Genomic DNA, 13,415 nt, shown 5'->3' with positions numbered 1-13,415 from the left:
AAAACTCGACATTCTTACATGAGGCCAGATGAAAAGGCTTATCACATCCCAAGTGCACGCAACGTCATGGTCGCCAATGCTGTCACGCCCTCTACAACCATCTTTAACGGAATAAATGCTACATTGAGAGGCGTTTTAACTTATCAGTCAGACTTTCAGATCTCTGCAAATAGACCTATTTGCCACAAGGTTCAGCAAGCAGATTGCCATGTTCACATCTCCAGTGCCGGATCCGTTGCGTGGGCAACAGACACTCTCAGCATATGCATGGGAAGGACTGAATGCTTACGCGTTCCCTCCTCCAGTACCACTACCGAAAGTCATCAGGGAGGTAAAACAGATGATGCTGACACAAATGATTTTGGTCACGCCTTACTGGTCAGCAAGAGATTGGTTTTCAGTACTAGGAACTAGGACAACCAACTTTCCAACTGCCAGAGTGAAAGTACTTCTTGTTCATCCGCACACCAAACAAGCACATGCAATCCAACATCATTCCAACTTCACGTATGGATCATATCAAAGCTTTCTTAAAACAGCGAATATATTCTACTAGAGTGGCGCAGACTGTCACGTAAGTTCTACATAGATCTACCTGCACGACATACAATGATGAATGGATGCGGTTTGAAATTTATGCCAGAAAGAAAGGCTTCACTGCAGTGAAGGTCACACATCCTTAAATATCAGACTATTTATGTCATCTATGACATACCAGAGGATTGAAGGTTCTACACTCGACATACTCAGCGCTGTTATCACCTTGAAAACAGGGATCAAGCTGACTAAAGTACCTGAACTAATCGCTTCACTACGCTCGTTCATGCTGGAAGGCCAACAACGCTGATTTTAGGCTCCAGCTTGGAAGTATCCCACAACACAATCTCAGTATGGATGAGAGCCGTTATACTGAGGACCTTCAAAGCAGCAGGACTTGAACCTTCGCTAACTTCCAATACACATGAAGTGAGATCCTTGGCATCAACATTCGCTGTACAAGGAAACTGCTCATTAACAACTATAATGGAGGGCTGCTTTTGGAAATCAAATACAGTGTTTGCCAATCACTACCTACGAGACATCACCATGGAGGACTTCATTGGCATTCATCAGTTTGGGCCACTTGTTGCACAACAACTAACAGTTCCACAATGGTGCTGAGTTTTACTCGCCATTTTATAACGTGACTTGTTGAGACAAGATGCTTTGCTGAGTATAATGGTTGAGAGTCCATGAGCACATCTTGAACAGCCTGGCATGAGTGGTTATGGCCCTGTACTTGCAATGAAGATACTTGTATATAAAGAAGAGTTGCGTCTGGTCTCGACTGGAAATCTCGACATACAGTTGCATTAGACATGGCAGGATGCTAGCTGATCTATGTATCATATTCCAGTCAGCGAATGCTTCAAGAGAAGACAAGTTCAACTGGATGTGATCTCCCCTTTCTCACAGATGAATATTGGACTATATTGCTGTTACAGGGGGAAGTACTGGACATATTTACAGTCAAACCGCGTTAATCCGAACACTTCTGTTTTTCATCAAAAACCTTCGGATAGTGAAACATACGGACTACTGAAGCAAACACCACTTCAGGAGAGTTACTTCCCTTTGACATACTGAGACAAGAACACACGAACGTATACATGTATCAAATGACTTTATTACAGTTTGTAGACATAACAACTTGAATATTAACATAACAATCAATCAATGCAATGTCTGAATAGATTATTTATAGTATTACACATACCAATTACTCACTTGCGGCAGTAATTTCACATCTTTTACGCTTAGGGGCGGGACTTGCCATTGTGACTGACAGGTGTCAAGTGCAGCTGATCTCATTTTGACTCGATCGGTATTTTATACAGCAAGGAAACATGACAGGTATTACTCAAACTAAACAAAAGTGAAACCTATTAACTGATTAAAATCACAAACTAATGACATGCTCAACTCAGAGGTGTCACCTCAGTTAACAAATACAATTGAAATCAGCCGATGTAGACCAGCGGTAATCACAGACGCGCACGAGGTAAGACTATTATCCGAACCTTTTTGTACCGCCGGATTAATGAAGCAAAACCATGTGTGATTAGCCAATCTGTTACCGCTAATTAACGTTCGGATATGGAGACTGAAGCATCGGATTAATGAATCAACAGGTAATGAGTTTATTTAGTAAACAAGATTGGTTACAGCCAGCTACTGTTCGGATATCGCGGGAATCGGATTGTCGGGGTCCGGACTAACGCGGCCTGACTGTATATGGCAGTCAACAGAATCCAGCGTGACCTGACTCAGTGCCATTTGTGTCAGATTGTGTAAGCATAATAAGTATGAGTCTTGACATGGAAAAAGATGTAATTTTCTGAATAAATTGATATTTTATACTTACCCTGACGTACTGACCCTCTCAGGCATGCTGAATTCCCAGTAATTCTAATGTCCGGTTTATGTGATTCGGAGAGTGGCAAACCTAGGCTGGTCATGTGACCGTAGTGGCGTCAAAGGGAGGATTCCGGTGGGTGAGTGTATTGTACATACGCTTCAATTAGAAGGAACCTCAATGGATGTCAAGTGTTCCACTATCTTCACTTATAGAGAGGAGATCAGCATAACAAGCATGAGTCAGGGCAAGTGTAAAATATCAATTTTATTCAGAAAATAACATTTTTCTTTCAGGTTTAAATGACAAAGATACTCAGACAAAACATTATCCAGGACTGATTACCATTTGTGTCTGCTACTTTGCCATATGTTGACCTATGTATTGTCTCAGGTGAAGACATAATTTACATAAATGTGAATTTTGATAATTTCTTGTACCTCTACCTCCATGTTGATGAGTGGGTAAATCCCATCGCCTGACGCCCAGGACAAGTCATTTTTCATTTCGGGCAATCAAATAATGGTATCTAACTTGTCCCTGGGCTACTAGATAATTTTCACTTATGGTTTCAAACTGCAAATAAAAGTGGATTTCATTTCATATGTGCTCATAATGTAGCTATTACATTTTGCAATTATGGCAAGTCGCTTTTAAAAAAATTTGAACCCCTGTATGAAGGACAGATAACTGGTAACGATGTGCTACAAGCACCCGAGGTATGAGAGGGACATGTTTCAGCTTCTCTGATCGACGCAAAGCAGGAGTTTGCAGTGTATTGTGTCAGGATAAGTATGCTAAGTTCATGGAGTTCAATACATTAATTAATAAAACACTGTGAAATGGTTTTATGTTTTTTTCTAAAACGTGAATTTTTGTTGTTTAACCCTTTATTTGCAATTGTTCGTCTTCCTTGCTTATTCATGGTCTGTTTTACCATGTTAAACGACACTGACTTGAGGACTTCAGAGTTAACTCCCTTCCTTGCAGATATGCCCTGTACATGTTAAGTTTCAGTGTGCATGTTACTCCAGCTGAAATGACTGAGTGACTCATGCATTACTACCAACATGACACTGATACAGTAAATCAGGACAAATGTTTGAGCTGGCATTTTCATCTTGCCTTTACCATAGTAGCTTTATTAAGGAATAAAGAATGTGAGTTCAGTATTAGCATAGTTCAAGGACAACCCAATGTGTAAACTCCTAAGACTCTTGTGACTTCACTTAGTATATCACGGAATATGGTATCATATTGTGAAAGACATATTAGATTCTGTCGTTCTGTATCCTGAAATAGAGACCAGCACTCCAATAAGTTCCAAACAGTGACAATCTGGTTGCTGATCTACAGAATCCATGGTGATGTGCCTGTCAATGTTGTTTTGTTCTGCTTACAGAGATGCTCGAGACCCTTATTATGATGACCCCTATAGACGACCTCCACCACCAGACCCCTACTATGACAGATATAGAGATGACCCATACAGGTGACTCATGATTCCTCCATGCTCTGTCAGCTGAAATAGCTTGTTACTTGTCCTGTTTGTTTTAGTTACTGTGTTGGTATATTGATATATACTGATTATTTTGCTCATGATCGGATGTAAACATTCACATCATCTGTGTGGATTTTAAGTTGTCCCAGGTCCCAGCATCCTTTCCTAGCTGAAGAGAGTTACTCACCTGATCAGAATTGTGGTCAGAATTGCTAGTGAGGCGGGTTCGGTGTCATCACACCTGAAAGTATTGAGTGTTACTCATGATACAAGTCACTGATTGTCTAATCTCATTGACAGACTACCATTATAATTAGAGCTGAGCATGGCATTGAACAACATGTAGGGGCACTTCCATAATCGATGGGGGCTCAAAATGACTCTCTTCAGTATTGCTCCTGTTTGTTGTGTTGTTTCCTAGGTTTCATCGCAACACATGTCCACAGCAGTGTTGCAGCCTTCCTTGCATCTTGTGAATGTTGAAACAACTGAGAGAACATTGTCAGGGGCACAAACCCATACTCGTCAATCAATTTTTTTCATATTTTTTTTTCCTTCGAACATACTCATTCGAGTAAAAGAGAGTAAAATGCATCTTTTTACCCAATGAATAATTAGAATGCCTGGTCAAAATGAAATTGTGATTACATTCCAGTGACTGCTAGGGTATCCTTCAAAACAAAATGTGATGATTGTTTGCGCCAACTTTGATACTCGTCTATGGCTTATTCAGTGTTGATTCATTTTTGTATTTGCAAGGGACTGATTGGATATTGTTCATCACCTCTGCTGTTAGCAGTATTTGAGTTATAATGTAGTATCTTTTAGTGTTTTGGGTTTTTATTATTTCAATCAATGAATCTTTATTCATACTGAAGGCCCATAGTCTACAAGAACACAGTACACAATATCAAAGAAAGGAGTAATATAGTAACATCACAATATAAGTTATCACATCAAATGTATCACATCATACTTTGTTGTATCACGTCATATCATACCATATCACACCACACCACACCATATCATGTCATATCACATCATACAATAGCATAACACATCATATCATACCATATCACATATATCACACCACATCATACCATGTCACATCTAGTAACAATATAAGGACATACTTTATTTACGTTATGATGTTTATTTCGTAGAGACAGTGCCTGGTAGATAAAGTTTGACAACTTTGGATAAGCACGTTGTTATCAGTACTCATTAGCAAAGAAATTTCACCCAATCAGGGTATCCATAATAATATGTTGGGACATTTTTTTTTCTTCACTCCCAATAGAATGGGCAAATTGAGAGAAAGTGATATTCATCTCCTACACAAGTAAGATCACAAAATGCACAAATTCTATTTTCTCCATTTTATGGCATCTTCGTTTCTATTGCCAAGTCATGTGAGGACACCAAAACCGAGCAAATAACTTTCGAAATTTCTTGATATGGAGTGAAAACAGATAATTCTCTCTGTATATATGGGATTTAACGGTCACATGCAACCGAAAAATCAAACATAATTATCACTTGTTCATGATATATAAGAGGCATTGGTGATTGTGAAAAAAACAAATAAACAAAATTATGTGCTTATAATCACAAATCAAAAGTGCGATATTCTATACTTGGGTTTACCTCCCTTGAAACGAAGCAGCCGCAATACCGAACCCAGTCAAAGCCGATGGCTGTGCACTCAAGTGTAACGACGCCTTTTCATTGGCCACTGGTTCTTTTGCTTTGCTGGCTCTTTGTTTATTGCTTATAAGCCCGATAGGTGTTTATTTCAAATTGCAAATGGTCAGTGATTGAAGTGATTGATTGGCATTTGCAGACAGCCAGGCAGACATATCTATATCAGTAAACCAGACGTTAAGTTTTCTCTGTGACAGAGTCTGCTCATCACAATCAACATGTTTTTTTATGTAACAAGCTAGTAGATCATTTACTTGTTATTTTCACAACCAAATTAGACTACTGCTCATGACCTCATACTCCGAGCAGGCATACTGTTTCAAGCTCCACTGCACATGTGTTTTGAGCGCAGCACAGCATAGCTGTTGAAACCACTTTTTCCCCCAGCACTGGGGGAAAATTATTGAATCATTGGAACTCTGATTTCGTGGCCTTTTTTCACCGCCCTTTTTTTTTCAACTTTATAGGTTGAATTGGCATTTCTGATGATTTGTTTCAGTAAGTGCATACTGAAAGGTAACAGAATCTTCAATATTGTGTTTTAAGTTGCATGTGACCTTTAAACATTCAATAATAGAAACATTTACTTGACATTGACAGTGCTGCAATCCATTCATGTTTATACATATCTTTGAACCTTTGAGTAAAATTTAACAAAATTTGTATGACAGTCAACATGTTGACTTTGCCATACATCCAGCAAAACTATTGTATTTAACAATTCTCGAATGGTTGTCACCCATTTAGTCTTCCCGTTGTTATCACACCTATACATCATATCATAACACTGTCTTGGGTATCTATCAGATTTCATATTTAACAAACGTATCCAATATTAGCATTGTAGCATCAGATGGATGATGAATGTAGGACAAGACAAACCAGTGACTGAAAGCATGAGTAGCAAATTAGCATATCTGTGGGCCTCCCGTTATTCTTGCCAGGATACATTATGTAGGTTATGTACATTTGTTGATAAAAAAAAATCATTTGTCCAAACAGAGTATGTTTCTTTTCAGTGCCATGTGTCTATATTTGCAAAGTTAGTCTCCAGCATGTGTAATAGATAAGCAATACCAATTGGCAGAATTGTCTGATGTAGATTTAAAAAATGACATTGTTTGGTCATTGCTACATTTACTGTTCAGAGGTTCTTGAGGTTTGCTCCTATAAACCTTAAATTTAACAACATTCTAAATCTAATGTTTAGCAAAATGTTGGTGACAAGATCACTGAACTTAGCTTGCTTAATTTCAAACACTGGTGAGTCATCATAAACACTGATGTTGATCAGCATAAATTATTACGAGGTTCTTCATTTGGTGTGTTGAGTCATTTTGCCTTCCTTTCAGATGATCTTTAACTGACTTTGTGAGTTTGTTTCAGACGTGACCCGTATGCTGCTGACCCTTACAGAGATCCATATAGGGACCCATACTATGACCCTCCACCACAGCGGAAACCACCTCCAGCACCGGCTGAGTGTGTTATTGTTATCATGACCAACAAGCTCAGGTTTGTACTATGCTCATTTCATGCTATGACCCCTTGTCTTGAAAATAGTCCTACAGAATACATACATCCAAATGTTTGAGAGTCATCTGGAGGAATCTGGACTGAAGTCCAAGTTTCATAAACTCAGCTTATGAAACTATCATTTTCCTATTTCAAGTATTGCTATACCTATAAATGGGACTACTTGCACCTACAAGACTAGGGATCCACTGGACCATATTCAAGGTATATGAGAGTCTTGTAAAGTAATATAATGCTGAATAGGGATGGGTATTCCAGAGATTTTTCATCTTGTAATAAATTGCAATTGCTTACAATATATTGTTAGAACATTCCATAACTCCACCCTCCCCCCACCCCCCAAAAAAACCTACTTATAATAGAGTTAATGCTTGATTTATAAGTCAAACTCACAACAAAATTACTATGCTTGATTAAGCTTTAATACAAACCATTAATCATGACAAATCTCAACTCTCAAAAAAAAGAAGCTCTGAAATTTTAGACAGCAAATTGACCTAGTCAAGACAGGTCAGATATCACTGGTCATTAATGAGTAAATATTTAAAACATTTGGATCCAAAACATAGCTAAACACCAACAAAAGTGAAGAACACAACCTCAAACCAAACTTAACTTGACGAAAGAACTGAAATATCTGAGGATTTATGAGTGTTGCAAAGTTTTCTGAAAGCATGTCAAAATGCTGGTTTTCGATAAGCGTATCACAATCGTTTTCATGTCTGAACCAGTAAACAGGTTATATTGAGCAGCCCTAATGATGAAGTGTACTGTACTGTGAGATTTGATTAATACTTTTGTACTTTTCATTATTTGTCAAGAATTTTGTACAGTGATTATTTTTGTGTGTCCCAGCAGACTGAATACATGTTTTTTCAGTTCATTCTGTACATTTGAGAGAACTTAATGCACTTTTCTACTTCCTGTAGAACACTGGTTACAAATGATACACTAGTATAATGCAGTTATTGCATGGTTGAAATGGAGCTGGACAAATAGGCAAGCACTTGAGTTCTACCCCCTCATTACACATTGGCTTTCTGTACCACTTTCTGTACCACATGCTTATTGCAGATGGGGGCCAATGGATGGCCTGGTGCTTAAAATGTTTGCTCATCATGCCAACACCTGCTTTCCATACTTGGGCAGAATGTGTGAAGCCCATTTCTGTAGTTCTCTGACATGATATTGTGAAAAGCAGCTTAAAACTAAACTCCCTTACTCATTCACTATTACAAGAGACTTCATACATTGCTTTATTCTTCCTATATATCTCTTGCAACTCTGTTCGGTCACATGATAGCATGAACTATGCTTTTGTACATGTTAATGGATGCATTAATGATGGAAAATTTGAAATACATTATCTCTGGTTGGTAACATCAAATTTTGGGTGACTTTAATACCACAGGGCAAACTTCTTAACCTTTACATTTCATTTAGTGAATTCATGATGTAGCTATGGTCTTTGCAGTCACTCAAGTTAACTTTAAACCAAAAAACATATCACCTATGTCAGGATTGTGTCTAGTGATAACGTTGTTTTAAAGGCTCAAAAAGATTTGTAAACAATTTCAGTTTGGAAGGTATTACTATCAAGGTTTACTTACTGCATATGTTTTAACATGATCAATGTTTGCTACAAGTAAAGTTCCCTCCATGTGATCAGATGTGAAAGTTGTTACTCCCAAAACTTCTGTGTATAGACTTTGTCTTGAATTATTCTGATTTTAATTTGATGAAAATGTTAACTCAGTTTATGATTGAGATTGACTATAACGGTAAATAAAGATTTAGTGCTAATGACATTACTAAAGTAGCTAGGGGCACTCTCTGTTTAACAGTTACACTGAATATTTATGAGGTCAATTGTTACCTGCTATAGTCCAGTAAGACATGGTTCATGATAATTTATATTTGTTTCTGATGGGAAGGTTTGGGGCTATTTCCTCCAGGAATAGATGATAATTCTGGTTGTATTTTGCTGATGTTCCAAATACCTATCTAGTTGATGTCAGCTTTTTGTCATGTTATCGTGTAAGTTGAAAGTAATTAATTTGATGCAAATTTCAGTAGACAAATGCGTGCTTCCAGTTACAACAATTTTTAAAATTGAATGTGTATGTCAGTTTATTTTTATCCCCTGCTTTGCATTTAGTGCAAGGCGAGGGATATAGTATTAGGCTCTATCGGTACATACGTATGTACTTTCACCATGAAGCAGGCAAGTAAGATGGTCATTGTCATTGAAGCTGACTGAGCTAGTTACCTTACACTGACAACCATGTGTGTCATTTGCAGAACATACGCCGAGACCATTGAACATCAGGTGAAGAGTTTGAACCTCATCACAGATCTGATTGTGATCCCAGAAGATAGAACACTAGCTCAGCAGATTGAGGATATTTCACATCGTGGAGGCTTGTTTGCCATTGTCATCAACAGTCAGAATGAAATACATCACTCCCTCACACTGAACATATTGCATGGAAGCCCACAAGGTAAGAGATTCTTCTGGGTGCTGGTTATGAAGGTATTTATTAGTACATGTGCTTATAACAGTGTAATTCCAGGGCACAGTAGCCACCAATTCCCTGTGATTGTTACAGTGTGTGAAGCCCATTTCTGGTGTCCCCAACTGTGCAATTGCTGGAATATTGGTGAGACTGGCGCTAAGCCATACTCACTCACTTCATGATTGTTACAGACTATGAATGAAGTGCTTTCAAAGTGTCAGTTGGCTCAGTGTTCATTCTAGAGCTTGGCATTGCAGCATAGTTGTGTATACAAATAACAGGTGCAGCTGTTGAGTGTAAAGTGTCTGGCTGAATTCATATTTTGAACATGACATCCCACAAGAACAAAAACTTGTTCATTGCACAAGTTGGGAAGCTATTCCATTCCATTCTGTGATGTTGCAAAACCTGAATACTTTGACCAAAGGAAATAAACTCAGTCTAGCTGTTAGAAACTTGGTTTAAAATGGATGTGCTGATAGACTTATGGACCAGATTGTATCTCGAGGGTGTAACTCCAGGTCCCTATCCTCTTGTATGATCATAAACATTACCTCAGTGGGCCAAGAACACTTCTAGTTAAAGCGAAATACGGAAGTGACAACATTGTTGTTAACAGATCCAGTCTAGTAGTGGACTGTGGTTCAAGACGTCGCAACCTCTCAAAGACCTAGTATTACTTCAGACTATCTGTTCTTTTCTTAAAGTCTTTTGTTTCCTTAGTATTTTTAGAATTCATTCTGTAATTCAGATCCATACATTAGCAGCTAGAATGAACACTGCTGGCTGGGGTCACATGAGTCTTGATTATGTTGCTTGAAAAACAAGATTCTGTGACACTTATTGACATGTCATCATTATGGCAAGTATTGCTATAATCACAGGGACTATAAGGACAAAAGCCTTATAGATAGTAGAGACATTCAAGATGCCCTTCATTAAGGATAAAGTACATTAATAACATTTTGTTGACAGGGTTTATATGTAATGGTGTTGTAATGCTCGTCAGTTCTACTTCTGGTCATTTACATCTTGCAGTAACAGATTTCTTTTCATTTATCATAAGATCATCATGCTTTTCCTCTGATTAATATGATACAAATAAATTATTATGGAATTTGGAATCAAGTACTGTGCATTTACTAAAATATTACCGAACTTGTAACGTTAAATGTGATTGTGAGGGTGTTCAAATGTTCAGTAAAAAAATATAATCTAATCTCACCTTTCAGTTGTATTCAACTTTCATGCAACTGGACTGCAAAATAATATAAATCACAATCATAATAATAATATACAGCACTCCAGATAGTTTTTCAACCATACAAGTTCAGCACTGGCCATTATCAGAAATGACCCAGCTGTACTTCAAATCGGAGAATACTGTACTGCCTGTATGTGGAACTAACAAGAACGTGTGATTTTGCGCTGCCATCATTCTAACTCATCCAAGACTCTCATTGTACTTAAAACACATATGCAAATGTTGATAACCCTATGAAAAGATTTGGATCAGTGAATTTTCAATACATTTTGACTCGTGTGTAATTGACATGATTCAGGACAAACTTGGCTTAATGAGTGGTTACTTTGTTTGCAAAATGTCACACTGGCATCCAAAGTACCAACTTGTTCAAATTCCAGTTAAATAATTCACCGTAATATTTAGAAAATAATCAGAATCTTTTAAAATATAAATCTGCCAAAACCTGAATTTGCGCTGTGTACAGTAACAAAGCTGTGTGGAAGACCAAATGCAATTGAAACATCAAAAATATCAAATTATAGAACCTGCTGATGGACACAAACTTATCAGCATGCATGTGTCCTGTTTTTAAATTCAAACCATCATCACAAGCAAAATAATGGCAGTGATTAATAGAATTTGTTATGGTTTTCCAATTGTTTTTGCAAGTATAACAATAACTGACCTGATTCAGTCATGACGACCCGGACAACAATTGCGAACTAATGACTAATTCCTTCTTTTGAAAACAACACGCTGCGGACAACTTGAACATAAAAAAAGTTACAGGAAATTAGCATTTCCTAACAAACATAATTTCACGCGAATAAAGATAAACGCACAAAAAAATCAAAATTGCAAACATGCATTGAAACATAGCAATGTTCATGTTTTAACAGCATTTAAAAACTTGAACTGACACCTTCCATGGGAATGAGATTCCAGTCAGCATGAAGATACGTCATTGCACCCATGATACTTATTCATGGTTTCTTTTGGACAATTATTTCATTGTCAGTTATTTGAATAAATACAGTTGCTATTATTCATATGTATCATTGTCATGTTTGTTATTACTAATGCTGTAACTTTAACCTTCATTTGCCTTCTATGCACAACAGAACACAGGAATATGCCCGTTGAAGATGCTGTAGGCCTTGTTGGCCGCAGTTTTGAGAAATATGTGCAGTCGCTGAAAGAGAAAGCTGCGGCGGCCCCTGCTGCTGCTCCTATACCTGCAAGTGCCCCAGGGGCACGACCACCCCCATTCTTACCCCCTTCCAAAGAGGTGTCCTATTTGCTTAACCTTCTGGCTGACAATCGCCAGCTGACCCTGGAAGAGTTGGATAAAATAATCATGTACCTAAGAGATAGGAGGGACAAGATGATTGAGTCGGAAAGAAGACCAGTGGCAGGGGGAGATGGTGAGTTGGAGCACACCTTTGCCCATAGAAGCATGAGAGTACTTGAAGCCTTTTAGAATTACTCTGTGTACTGCAGCAATGTCTTGTTGTACCTGAATTTGTAATAATAAACTTTTAATCTTCAACCTACCATGTTACTCTTTACAGTTCTGTGCGATAAAAAGGTATTATTAGTCATCCTCAATTTTTCAACATTGATTTGCCCAAACTTCGTGAAGGATTTTATCAGTGAGCTGCATTGAATTATCCCAATATATCCATGACAATTATTTGGATTACCTTCAAACCTTTCGTTTTCCTTGTACATGCAAAAATAATTGTGGGTCAGCACATAATGTGTTCTAAAAAGTAGAACTTGGTATTTTAGTTGGGTACCGTGAACCTGCACCAAGCTCACAGCTTCCTCCAGAGGAAGGTCTGCTTCAGCAACAACAGCAACAAGAACTTCAGACCAAGATCCTCAGCATTCTCAATGGTAGTGGACAGTCATCTACAGGAGGAGTTCCTCAAACTCACATGTCAAGCCATGGTCAACCTCCCCCAGTAGCCCCAGCCTCAGGGTCAGGCAATATGAATACAGCGCTCATCAACTTTGACAACCCAAGTGTTCAGAAGGCTCTTGACAACCTGATTCAGAGTGGCCCAAATCTCTTGAGGAACATCAGCGTTGCCTCAAGTACCCAGAGTGGCCAGACAGCTTCAGGCCCTCACATGGCCAGGGAGCTGTCTAGCCGAGGTAGTTTGCTGAACGCCCCAAGTGGCCCTCGCCCAAGTTACCCGCAGCAAGGCATGGTCCCAGCACCGCAAGCTAGAGGAATGTCAGGCGCTCGGCCACGATACTAATGTCACACTACAGCTTCAGAAACTATTCAAAGGTGCAGCCTTCACTGTATATTAACTCATGTCATTGTGTTTTATGTCAACTGAATCATGGTTAGTGTTATCATTTTGTCACATTCAGTTCTTATTTTCTCTTTTATTGAATCTGTTATGTTTCACATTCAGTATTTTAGCAGAAACGATGATATCACTTGAATAGTCTCAAAGAGTACATGCTGTATTTGTTGCAGTTCAATAAAATAATGAGCTTTAA

General features: G+C 38.3%; 1 protein-coding gene across 3 annotated transcripts in view; it reads left to right on the top strand.

Annotated features, from left to right (window-relative positions):
* The window catches only part of LOC137258280 (nuclear receptor coactivator 5-like), a 25,787-nt gene extending 12,372 nt beyond the window's left edge, over positions 1–13,415 (top strand). For all 3 annotated transcript variants that reach the window (XM_067795905.1, XM_067795907.1, XM_067795906.1), the window contains exons 6-10: positions 3,798–3,887; positions 6,987–7,115; positions 9,438–9,637; positions 12,020–12,322; positions 12,690–13,415. In XM_067795905.1, coding sequence (XP_067652006.1) covers positions 3,798–3,887; positions 6,987–7,115; positions 9,438–9,637; positions 12,020–12,322; positions 12,690–13,165 — 1,198 coding nt within the window. In that variant the 3' untranslated portion in view covers positions 13,166–13,415. The remainder of the gene's footprint in view (positions 1–3,797; positions 3,888–6,986; positions 7,116–9,437; positions 9,638–12,019; positions 12,323–12,689) is intronic.

This window comes from Haliotis asinina, chromosome 12 (genome assembly GCF_037392515.1).
Source record: "Haliotis asinina isolate JCU_RB_2024 chromosome 12, JCU_Hal_asi_v2, whole genome shotgun sequence".
In the NCBI taxonomy this organism is placed as follows: Eukaryota; Metazoa; Mollusca; class Gastropoda; order Lepetellida; family Haliotidae; genus Haliotis; species Haliotis asinina.
Note: the sequence above shows the minus strand (reverse complement) of the source record. Positions and strands in the feature narration are given on the sequence as shown.